General features: G+C 37.0%; 2 protein-coding genes across 4 annotated transcripts in view; one reads left to right on the top strand and one right to left on the bottom strand.

Annotated features, from left to right (window-relative positions):
* Window positions 1-700, top strand: part of BRI3 (brain protein I3) — a 38,712-nt gene extending 38,012 nt beyond the window's left edge. Inside the window, exon 3 of the mRNA XM_027874597.1 lies at window positions 212-700. Within this exon, the coding sequence (XP_027730398.1) occupies window positions 212-344 (133 nt within the window). The 3' untranslated portion in view covers window positions 345-700. The remainder of the gene's footprint in view (window positions 1-211) is intronic.
* A 2,239-nt stretch (window positions 701-2,939) lies between these two features.
* The window catches only part of BAIAP2L1 (BAI1 associated protein 2 like 1), a 132,223-nt gene continuing 122,214 nt past the window's right edge, over window positions 2,940-12,948 (bottom strand). For 2 of the 3 annotated variants that reach the window (XM_027874595.1, XM_027874594.1), the window contains exons 13-14: window positions 6,207-6,247; window positions 2,940-3,837 (exon numbers count right to left, since the gene is read on the bottom strand). In XM_027874595.1, the coding sequence (XP_027730396.1) occupies window positions 3,762-3,837; window positions 6,207-6,247 (117 nt within the window). In that variant the 3' untranslated portion in view covers window positions 2,940-3,761. The remainder of the gene's footprint in view (window positions 3,838-6,206; window positions 6,248-12,948) is intronic. The other variant, XM_027874596.1, reaches the window with a different exon arrangement.

The following is a 12,948-nucleotide window of genomic DNA, read 5'->3' as shown; positions in this document are numbered from 1 at the left end:
AAATCATAAACCATATGTCCACTTACTGTGGCAGATAAGAGAAGGTAGATGAAGCAGTCCAATAAGTGACCTGAGCCTTAGTTTCTCCATCTGTAAAATGGTTGTTTTTATCCAGGAAGAAGTTATAGCAAGTTCCCAACAATACTCTTAAATCAAACTGTCTTATGATCTATGTATAACTTTTTCTTTTTTTTTTTTTTTCCCTCAACAGAGTTGGTGTTTTGGAAGAGTCCTTCACCTGCCTAGGTATCCTCTTGGCCATTCTCTTGTTTCCCATTGGATTTATCTGCTGTTTTGCTTTGAGAAGGCAAAAATGTCCAAACTGTGGAGTAGTTTATTTTTAAATGGAACAACACACCCAGCTTTCCTAGCCCCACTTTTCTTTTTTCTAATGTAAATGTCTTGTATAATAGCTTTATTTGATCAAGTATCAGAACTGTTTTGTAAAGTGTGATGGGATAGCCAATGTTTCGTGGGCTTGTGGTTTGCAGAACATGGAAAAAAACAAACTTACTTTCAAGGTTAATGACAACTCTGATTTAAGACATGGCTTCTTTTTTTGCAGTTTTCACTTTGTGCAAATCGAGAAATGCTGTTTTTATAAATGAAGTTCATACTATTTTAACTGGTCCTGCTTAATTTGATGTTTGCACATTGTCACTTCTGTATATTTTTTAAAAATAAAGTTAACTCACCTCAACTCTCTGACTGAAGTCATTGCTGTGAAATCAGGTGCAGTGCTCCATGGTAAAACTGAGTATAGCCCGAATGTTGGACATGTTTTGTTATGAAAAGTGGATTTGTAAATTTCTGTATCTTTAAAATACATCTAACGTGTAAAAGTACAAGAGAAGCACTACTTTGGTTACTTAGCTTGGTTTTCTAAAGACAAAAACGATCTCTCAGTAGGTTATTCCACTTATCCAAAAACAGCCTACTGGTTTAACATTATTAACTTTTACATTTTAATTGCATATATAGTTAGCTGTATCTTCTGGAACACATGGATTATGCTTCTTGTACATTGGTTTTAAAAATATATGTAACTTTGGCTAGACATGTTATTTCATTGATGTAGAATAAGAAGAAACCTTGAAAGTCATATAGTTCAGTCTCACTGTGCAGATGAGAAAATTGAGGCTCAGAGAGGTTGTTTCTATTATTGTGACATTGGGCAGTAAATGGCATAGTCAGGATTTCAACCCAGTCCTGATTCCCAAGCACAACTGTAACATGCATTCAGAATTGTTTTTTAAAGTAATAATTCAGAAAATCAGTTGAACAAAAAATGAATGTTTGAATTGATTTTTTTTATTAAACTGCAGTATCTTGAAATTTATGTGGCATATAACCTCACTCAGAATGTAACTTTACAGATTTTTAAAATCCAAACTGAGCAAATTCCTCACAACATCCTTGTGAGGTAGGTAGGTAGTTAAGGTGACAGGCAGGCAGAGGTATTCCTCTAAACTACATAGCAAGAACAGTAGTAGACTAGAAAACAGCAAGTTCACTACCTCAGTGTGCTATGCTTCTAAGATCTGTTGTAGGCACAAGGGAGAAACAAAATGATACAATTGTATTGTTCCATCCAATATCCTCCCCCCAACCCCCTTCCTTAAGCCTCTTTTCACTTCCTTTTTGTGTGCATGCTTGGCATGTAAAGAACTGTTAAACTTCTAGATCTTTCTAAAGGTAAATCTATTTCTTAAATGCACTTATGCATTCTTGTACAGAATGCATGTCTTCCACAGACTTGGTGGCAGTGAAGCCTCAATAATTACCCTTGGTGTTGCTTATTCATGTGATGGTCAGTTAACTTGTATTCAGGATAACTGCTCAGGGAATTCCAGGGTAACATACTGGAGGACTGAAGGCTATGTCTGACTTAAACATAAAGTTCTTCTGTCTGGATACAACTGTACCAGGGGAGAGACAAGATTAGCTCTTCTTTGATAAGAGCTATGGGCTTAACTGTCCTGAAGCAGCTTTATGTATATAAGCTTTTCTGTAGTAGTAGCCAGGTTACCAGAGCTACAGGATATTATAAGCTGTTGAGAGGATGACTTTTCATAAACACGTACAAGAGACTGAGATAGCTGATTTACAGACTGAAATTTTTTGCATGTACTACTTGACCTCAAATAATTGAGCTTAAGAAAAGGAAGGTAACATTTGTGCTTTATAAATTTGTATTTATGCAACCTGGAAAAAATAAAAACAGGGACACAACTTGGCTTAAATGTGAGTAGCAATACATGCAGGCAATAGGTTAGGTTTAAATAGTTTTATTCCAGATACTGGCTGTCTGTGTTTCCCTCGCTCTGTGTTCCTCCTCCCCCCACTCACTCATAAGGGGAGAATGTCATTCCACAGTAGCCCCTAGAGACTTGATTGACTTTGGGAAACAAGGGAGGAAAGAAATGAACTTTGGCTACTTACACCAGTGCTATCAACCCAAACAGAAATGGGGCTATTATATACCCTGTACATAAGGATCCCTATACGGGCCATGCTGACATACTGACTTATGCTTTATTGTATTTTTGTTTACTTTGATAAATATTTCCCAATTAAATTTTAATCTGGTTTGGGCCATACCCAGGAGTGTTGTGGGCTGCATGTGGGCCTCACGTTAGACACCTGTTTACCCTGTTGAATTTCAGATGAAACTAACGGAAGAGGCGTTTGACTAGCACAGAATTCTAGAGGTTCTAATTATCATCTCAGCTGAAACACAGTAATACCCAACACAAGATAATTTCATTATTGAAGACTGACCAAAGCAGTAATCTATTCTTAATAACTGCAATTTGGGGCAAGCATATTCTTACCTTTTAAAGATGGAGAAACCTGTGTTCAAACCTCAGAGTATATTTATGGTGGGAGATGCGGTAGAATGGAAGATCATTAATGAATAACTATATTTAGAAGTCTGGTTAAACTGTGGCAGTTTTTTGTACATCATTGTAGGTTTTATTTGACATGGTATAGTACAAGAATCCCAAAATGCATCCTACATTGTATTTTGAAATTTTGTTTATAATTTGGAGTACAACCCAATATTCAATAGTTTTAGAAGTAATTTCTTAGGAAGAAAGGTTCTAAAGATTGTATGTGTGATGATTTCTCCCAAGACTGAATATGATTATTACAGAAGGGAGGTGGATTCCCCTTTACAGTTCTGTATTTGGGATTTGTATGCTTTGATTTTAAAAAATAAAAATTTAAGTTAAAAAAACTAACAGACTTTACAATTTGAGATGGTATCTTAATCTAAGCACAAATAACTTATCTGTGCATGATGCAAAACCATGAAATATTACAGTTCCATTGCTCATATAGCACATGTTTAACCTTAAAGCAAAAGAATCATTTCTGCATCTGGATACAGAGAGCATGAAAGCAAAGACAATTTATTTCTATAAAATTATGCATTTAAAAAATAGAATGCTACAATCCCCAGAGAATCAATGGAACAGTCTATTGGTTTGCCAAACAGATGAACAAGAAAACATTTAAGTTATTAATTATGGTGGTTATTACAATATAATATGTTCACTTAAAGACAGAAGTGAGCTCACTCTCAAATCTTATGAGCAATTATGATTTCCTTAATTTAACAGATTCATTGAAAACTGGAAAAACCTGTGTTATCTTCCATTCCTATACAATGAAAGCAGATGTTAAACAAGATAATCATAATATTGAACATGTAGTTTACATGAGGAATAACGATGGGTATTATTTTCTTGACTCATTCATCGAATTATTGGTGCTGACCTGTCATTTGTCACCGTTGGTCGGAGTTTCACAGTAGCAAAAGGATTTTCTCCACTGTGGACCAAGAAAAAACCAAACAACCAGTTACTGAAGAGAAGCTACAGAAATGTTTGATTATTAGCTCTGCCAATTTGAACTATTATTTCAATTTTAAGAAATTACATTTCTAACTTCCTTGGACTTAATGTAAATTCTGCATGTATAGTAATGAAAACTGAAACAGTGCATCCTATCACACCTAATGATACACTTAATTTTAACCTCCCAAAAGAAACCACAGCTTACATCAATGTTAAGATTAAATTATTTTGACACAAATGAAACAAAAGTATATCTTGCTCTTTTTCTGTGGGTTTCATATGAAGATGCCATCTTGGAGGAAACTTGGGATAGATTCACTAAGGGGCAAATTATGCAAGACCAGGAGAGCTGTCATGAACAGTGATCAGAATAGTGGGTATCAAGGTCTGTCTTAGTACAAGGAATAAAAAAGAAACAGCTGGTTGATTTTAGCTCACCATCAGATTTGTGTATTTGTGTGTGTGTGTGTGTGTGTGTGAGGCAATTGGGGTTCAGTGACTTGCCGAGGGTCACCCAGCTACTGAATGTCAAGTTTCTAAGCCTGGATTTGAACTCGGGTCCTCCTGACTTCAAGGCCAGTGCTCTGTCCACTGCGCCACCTAGATATCCCTCATTTGTTTCTTTCTTACATCAGAATCTTCTCATGTATTCTGTTGTGCCAGCAATCTAATGAAACTATCTATACACATACTTTCAGCCGTGATGAGAATAATAGCTAGTGCTTAATATATCACTTTAGTAGGATTTGCAAAGCACTTAGTATTAGCTTACTTAATGGCACTTAATTTTTTTTTTAGACAAAAAGTATTTTCTCTCCCACTTCTTTCTCTTGCCCATTAAAAAGAGAAAAAAAACCGTCTCCAACATATGTATAGTCAAGCAAAATTCCTGTATTGGCCATGTCCAAAAGATATGTCTCATTCTGTACCTTGAGTCCATTATCTATGATAAACTTAAAAAAAAAATACTCATATTCCAGATCTGTGATTTAATCATTCTTTATATGTGTGGAAACTCCAAACACCAATCAATATAGATCAGCAATTGTAAATAATAGGTTCTTAACTTTTTTTGTGTAATGAACCCCATGTTTATCCTGGTGAAGCCTATGGACCCCTTTCTCAGAATGTTTTTAAATGCCTAAAATAAAATATGTAGGAATATAAAGAAAACCAATTCTACTGAAATCCTGTTATTGAAATATTTTAAAAATAAGAAGTTTGCTGCACATTAACAGAGGGTAATGAGATAAGCCCGTGGTCAGTCAATCAGTCGATGTCAAGAGGCAAGACTTGAATCTGGGTCTTCATGAAGCCAAAGCATACCCTACTGTTCATTATGACATGCTGCCTTGGGGTAAACACAGCAGCATGATTTGGAATCCTAGGAGCCTGCTTTGAAACCTGACTGCTGGCTGTGTAAAGCTATGCCTGTCTCTTAATTCTCTGGTTCTTAGTTTTTTTTTTTTAATCCGTAAAAAGTGAGAGTTTGCACTAGAAGACCTCTACCTGAGGTCTCTTCCAATGAGATCTATACTATGATATTTTGATGATGGGTCTGAAGTGGGACTGGAACTTAGGTTTTCCCGGACTCTCAAATCTAGAACTCTCCACTCTATTCTTAGAGTGGAGAGTACCTTCTTGATTGACAGCAGTGCCCTAGGACCGTCCCTGGGTTCACACCTGATAGGTGGAATTTCCCTGTAATGATCCTTTTAGTAGCCCTGGTTTGGAGAGGTTCCAACTTGGAACTGCCTCATACTAAATTCTGCTCTGTAGAAAACGTCGTTGATACTGTTCCATCTTCGTTTTCAAAGAGGGCCAGTGACATCATGGGGTGGTATCTTGACTTGTAGGTGAATTGGATTTAAGCGAGGCAGAGCTGCATGAAGGTCTCAGCCTCGCTCTCTCTTCCAGAGTCACTGTGGTCCAGTGGCAGGACAAAAGGCAAGATAACTGATGATGGTCACGTGCCACTGTCCTTTGATGCTACATTAATTAGAAAACATTTGTAGTGTTTTACTATGTTGAATATACAAAGGCTAAACAATCCGTACATTGAAGGAGTTTTCATCCATCCTACTGGGGAATGTAACACACATAGGGGAGTAATAGGATAAAGCCACTGATTCACTGGTATGGCATGCGCTTTAGAGTTTTTCCAATAGCAAGGATAACTGTGGACTGAGCCATCCATGCTCTTATGTATGTCCCCTCGTACGTAATATTTGCCAGGCAGATGTCCAGAGCTAGGGGTATGTAAGCTTATAACCAATGAATAAAGTGCCTGTGGGCACAGTGGAAAATCGCAGCAGACAGGATTGTTGAGATAAAATTAAATACCTTAGAAAAGGAGGCTTTGCTATTCCATTTGTATCTGGCTTCTGCAAAGAAAGAAGACGAAAGTTATTAATATCAACAATTAAAAAATTTATTCTGAATTTAACACACACACACACACACACACACGCTAAAGGAACATTCTTGTATACAAAGTAGAACAGAAAATGGATTATATGTGGAACCATGAATCTCTAGTATGTATAGCTTGCTTTAAAAAAAAAATTAGTACATTAGTTTTAGAGCTGTCTGAAACTTGTCCATTTCTTTATGAATTTCCTTCTTATGCATTTTTAAAGGTGCTTCAATGACAACCTTTTCTTTTTTGGCCACCATCACTAGTACTCCTTACTCCCCCAACAAAAAGGGAAAAACATGATCCTTCTGACAAATGAGTATAGTTAACCAAAACAAACCCACACATTTGCCATGCTTAAGAAATTTTTGTCTCATTCAAGCATAACAATTTTAAGAGTAAAAATAGAAGCATTTTAATTGTTTTCCTTAAATGCAAATAGACATATACAGTTTAGAAGCTTTAGATGTTTTAAAAACATATCCTCCACTGAGGCATCAACATTCATAGCAAGATCTATTTGCAATTTTAAATTGAGATAATAATTGACATATATAGAACTTGAGAGTTTGCAAAGTAATCTACATACATTTTTTTATTTGAGCCTCAAAACAAACCTTTAAAGTAAGTACTAGAGGTACTCATCCCATTTTATAAACAATTTTTCTGACTAAAGTGACTTGGTTGTCCATGGTTTCATAGCATGTAAGTGTCAGAGGTGGAATCTGAGTCCCAGTCTCCCTGATTCAAAATTCCTGTGGCCACTCAAATCAGTTAAATAACTGATTTTTTAAAAAATAGATACAGTTTCTATAATAACAGGGTGATGAGATGTGGGGTCCCGATTAGGGAAAAGTCATAAAAACAAACTGTGAAAGGTGGAAGCCTGAACATGGTGACCTGTTAACTCATAACTTAGATACTAAATCGTAACTTAAATATTGATTCATAACTTAAGATACTATGACCTATGAAAGCCAAAACAAGAATATTGTAACCTATGTGACTGGGACATGATTAATACACAAACATATTTAGGCATAACATTGGCTTAACTCCAAAGCTCATTATTAAGCAAAAAACCAAAAATATCCACCAATCAGTAGAGATACACTCTTTAGCTCTTTCTGCCTTTGTTTTCTATAATTACCATGGGGATTTTTGGGGTTCTTTGCAGGGATCCACTAAACTGTCTGGCTGAAGCCACAGACCAAAGATTGCCTGTATTTGTAATGACTGATTGAACTTCTACCTATGATCAATCTGGAGACACTTGGCCTTTTCCTTTGGTATCAAAAGAACATGGTTATGGGGGATGTACAGGGTTCCCCAACCAGGGGAATTCCAGACCTTTCATGAAGTTACTTTCCTTCCTTCCGTAGCTTCTGATAAGGATTGAATTGTATGTGAGCTGTAGAATTTGGGGACAACTAATCTATTCATAAATGCCTTACTGTTTCTTCATGGACTCTTCTGGTACAGAAAAGATTTGGCGGTTGCAGATGTATATTGAAATTCTGGGGCCCAAAAAAGATCCTTATCAAAGTAAAAATTAAGCTAACAAAAACAACAATGGCTTTTCAAGAGGGTACAGAGCTCGAGGACAATTTGCAGCAACAGTTGGAATGACTGAGGCTCAAGAATGGCTTGATAAGGAATTAGAAAGGTAGAAGATAGAACTAAATTTTCTATTTTGAAAAGGTATCAACAGAGCAGAGAGGATTCCACAGCAGGTACTGGGTACATTTTCAAGTCTTCATTCCTAACAGGACCTGGATTTGAGACCCAGCTTTGTTAATTGGCCCTGGGCAATTTGCTTCACTTCTCTGGACTCAAATTTCCTTATCTATAAAATAAGGGGATTGTATGTGAATCTAATGGAATATTATGGAAGTGATTCAAGAAATCAGAGAAAAATAAGATTGATATGATACAGGGTAAATATTGCAAAACCAAGAGAATATAAAGAATGACTACAAAAATAAGTGAAAGCATCCCTAAAAAGCCTCTGAATTCAGTTGAATTAAAATGAATAATCTTGGTTCCAGAGAATAGAGCATGTAACACACATTCCTAGTTTTCACTCTCTCCCTGGCTTAACCATTTTGGGGACACCTGCTGCCTAATCCTGGGGACTTTCTCAGCTTTTGGTCTCTCCGTCTCCACAATTTTTTGAGGTTTACACCCTTGCACTTATATACAACACCTTGTAAAGTGTTAGAAGGATGGCCCAAGGGAGGGGAAACACTGCCCTAGGCCTAGGAGTTTTGCCTTGTTTGTCTTCGTGGTCTAATGTGGCAGAAGGGCAGAAAGAGAGAGGATGCAGCCCGTCCCTGAGCTTGGGTTGGACATGATTTCCTGGAAATTCCTCAGCCCTTCTCATCACCTAGGATTTTTTCTTTCCTAGGATTAGCTTTTGAAATCTGCATAAACTTTCCCTAAGGGTGGGGAAAGATGGAGTGAAAAATCTAGAGGGCCAAGTCTTGCTTAGCCGCAAGTCTTGGTTATGCTAGAGAATAGAAAGGAGAGATAAGAAGGTTTTCTTAAATGAACAATGCAAAGAAATAGAAGAAAACAACAGAATGGGAAAGACAAGAGGTCTTTTAAAAAAAAATTAGAGATACCAAGTTAAGTTTCATGCAAAAATGGGCATGATAAAAGACAAAAATGGTAGGGACTTAACAGAAACAGAAGAGAGTAAGAAGAGGTGGCAAGAATACACAAAAGAATTATACAAGATCTTAACATCTCTGATAACTAAGATGTTGTGGTTACTGATCTAGAGCCAGACATTCTAGAGTAGTCAAATGGACCTTAGGAAGCACTGCTAACAATAAAGCTTGTGGAGGTGATAGAATTCAAGCTGAACTATTTAAAATCCTGAATGATGATGCTATTAAAGTGCTGCACTCAATGTGCCAGGAAACTTGGAAAACTCAATAGTGGCCACTGGATTGGAAAAGATCTGTTTATGTCCCAATCCGAAAGAAGGGCAATGCCAAGGAATGTTCAACTGCACTCATTTCACATGCCAGCAGGTTATGCTTAAGATTATGTAAGCTAGGCTTCAGCAACATGTGAACCGAGAATTATCAGAAGAGCAGGCTAGTTTTTTGAAGAGGCAGATGAACAAGAGATGAAATTGCCAACATTCACTGAATTATGGAGAAAGCAAGGGAGTTCCAGAAAAACATGTACTTCTGCTGCATTGACCACTCTAAAACCTTTGACTGTATGGATCACCACAAAATATGGCAAGTTCTCAAAGAGATGGGAGTATCAGATCATATTACTTGTTACCTGAGGAACCTGTATGCAGGTCAAGAAGCAACAGTTAAAACCAAACGTGAAACAACCGATTGGCTTAAGATTGGAAAAAAAGTTACACAAGGCTGTATATTGTCACCTTATTTAACTTATATGCAGTGTACATCATGTGAAATGCCAGGATAGATGAATCAAAAGCCGGAATTAAGGTTGCCAGAAGAAATATCAACAGTCTCAGGTATGCAGATGATACCACTCTGATGGCAGAAAGTGAAAAGTAATTAAGAGACCTCTAGATGTGGGTGAAAGAAAAGAGAATAAAAGCTGGCTTGAAGCTTAACATCAAAAACACTAAAATCTTATCAACTGGTCCCATCACTTCCTGGCAAATAGAGGGAGAAGAAATGGAAGCAGTGTCAGAGTTGATATTCTTGGGATCACTGTAGATAGCCACTGCAGCTATGAAATTAAAAGATGCTTCCTCCTTGGAAGAAAAGCTCTGGCAAATCTGGACAGCATACTAAAAAGCAGAGATATCACCTTGCTGACAAAGGTCCTTACGGTTTTTTTTTTTTTTTTTGATTACAAGAAACCTGGAGTATAACGCAAACCACCTTGAGGAAATAGATGTATTTGGAAAGTATCACAAGTCTGGAATTACAGAGTCCTGATTGGGGGGCTTCAGTTATCCAGGCATCAACCATCCAGGAACTGTTCAGAGTTCTCTTTCTGCTAAAAGTACAACAGTTTTGACTTGATGAGGGGAAAGTCAATTCTGGATTCGCTTTTCACTAAAAGGGAAGAACTGATTACTGGGGTTGAAATGATATGAATCCTGGGGGGAAGTGGTCACACTCTCCTCAAGCTTGTGATAGAGGGGAAAAAATCTGGGCATACTGGACCTGCAACCTAGGTATTGGGAAATTAGATTTTTTGACCCAACTATAACACTGCTAGGCCTATACTCAAAAGAGGGAAAAGGCCTTTTATGTACAAAAATATTTATGGTAGCTTTTTGTGGTTGCAAAAAACAGACTAAGAGGATGTCCAGCAATTGAAGAGTGGCTGAATAAGTTGTGGTTATATGAATGTGGAGTACTATTGTGCTAAAAGAAGTGGGGAAATAGATGATGTTGGAAAGACTTAGATGAGTTGATACAGAGTGAAGAAGAAACAAGAAGAATAATTTATAATACGTTATAGAAAGGAACAATTTTGAAGACTTTAATAAAGGCATGAATAACGAAATTAGAAGAACCAAGAGAATAACTGACATAATAGTAAAACTAAAAACAAACAATTTTCAAAACTTAAATTAACTATGGCCAGTATGGCTATTCATGATTCCAGGAGATTGATATTTATGAAACATGCTGTCTATTAGACAGAGGTGATGGATTTAGGGTTTGGAATGAGACATATATTTTTGTGTATAGCCATTGGGGGAAACTATTTTGCTTGATCATGCATATTTGTTACAAGAAATCTACTTTATTCCTTTTCTTCTCCTCTCCCCCATGGGGGGGGGAGATAGGAGGAAGAGAAAATAGCTTTCTTTTAATTTTCAAAAAATGGGTGGGGAGGGGGCTGCAGGTATGAAATGTTGCTCTAACATTCAGATCAGGTCACTGTTTTATCTGTTTTACTTAACTGTTTTGCTTTGTTACACTAGAATGCTCATGAAGTAGGAGTAATTTGTAAATATTTGTAACATAAAATACAAAATACATCAATACAACTGAACATGTTAAAAAAAAAGACAGAGAGAGACTGATGTGGATGCACAGAAGACTTGCCAACCAACTTAGATTTTTTTTTTGGTGAGGCAATCGGGGTTAAGTGACTTGCCCAGGGTCACACAGCTAGTAAGTGTCAAATGTCTGAGGCCGGATTTGAACTCAGTTTCTCCTGACTCCAAGGCCCGAGCTCTATCCACTGTGCTAACTAGCTGCCCTCAAACTTAGATTTTCAAAAGCAATTCACAGAAGATGGAAACCAGGCCAGGTAAGAGGATGAATATAAAAGTGTGGCATAGTCCTATAAAAGTACTATCAGGAACTCTAAAACTCAGAATTAGCTGAGGCAGGTGAGAAAAGCTAAGGACAACAAAAAGTTTTTTATTTTTAAAAGTTATATTGGGAGAAGAAAGGATGAAAGAAAGGTTAGGAACTTCATAGGGTGGGGATGGGAAAATGATAACTGACCACAAAGAGAAGGTTTAACTGCTTATTTCTTATTTTGCATTCTCTCTCAAGAATGACTTTTGCACTGGGAATGACAGAACAGAACCGACTAATGGGTATTGATACCTAAGATAAGTAAGGAGATTGTAAGAAAGCACTTCCTTCTTGCTCTGAATGAATTCAAGTTGCTACATCCTCTGGAATCAAATGGCAGATAGGATTGCTGAGCTACTGCTGGTCACATATGAAAGATTATGGAACATGGGAGAGGTACCACAAGATTGGAGAAGAGCAAATGTCCTACTTTTTAAGAAAGGGAAGAGAATAGTTGGCAAACTAGAGGCCAGTTAGCTTGACTTTTGAAAATTTTTTACAACAGATCATTAAAAAGATGGTGAATATCTAGAAAAGAAGCGGTGATTATAGAGACCTAGAATAGCTTTATCAAAAACAGATCATGCCAGAATAACCTCATTTTCTTTTTTTGGTGGAATTACTGAATCTGCTGATGAAGGAAATGCCATGGATACAGTTGACCTAGGCAAGGCTTTTAATAAAGTATCCTATATTCTTGTGGAGCAGATTGAGAGATGTGGACCAGATGATAGTGCAAGTGGATGCAGAATGGGGTGGATGACTGGATTCACAGAGTAGTCATTAATGGTTCAATGTCAACAGTGGAGTATTCCAGGGAACTGTTCAACAGTTTGTGCTGTTTGACATTTTTGTTAATGACCTGGATACAATTAGAGGCAGTGATATAGAGTGGAGAGAGAGTCGGCCTTAGAGCCTGGAAGACCTGGGTTTTAAGTTCTGCTTCTGACACATACTGATTATATGATAGTCCAGTTAATGATAATGTGACAATAAAGATAATTTTAAAATATCGTAATTGACAATAAAGGTAACATAAAATTACTTTTTTGCAAGTCAGAACGTCTCAGTGCTTTAGAGGGAACTTCCTCATCTGGTAATGACTTGAATAAAGGCATAGATGTTAGTTCATAAATTTTCAGATGATACAGCTGGGAGGGATAGCCAAGTCAGGATTTCTAAAGTTCTTGACAGGCTAAAGGTTGAATTATTACTTGCTGGCCATGTTATAATAGAGATTCCTTTTGAGTACAGGTTGGACTACATAGCTGTGGAAGTCCTTTCCAACTTAAATTCTCTCTCTTTACACACACACACACACACACACACACACACACACACACAC

This window comes from Vombatus ursinus, unplaced genomic scaffold (genome assembly GCF_900497805.2).
Source record: "Vombatus ursinus unplaced genomic scaffold, bare-nosed wombat genome assembly UNPS02014807.1, whole genome shotgun sequence".
NCBI lineage: Eukaryota > Metazoa > Chordata > Mammalia > Diprotodontia > Vombatidae > Vombatus > Vombatus ursinus.
The sequence above is the reverse complement of the archived record's forward strand: the minus strand, read 5'-3'. Positions and strand labels throughout refer to the sequence as shown.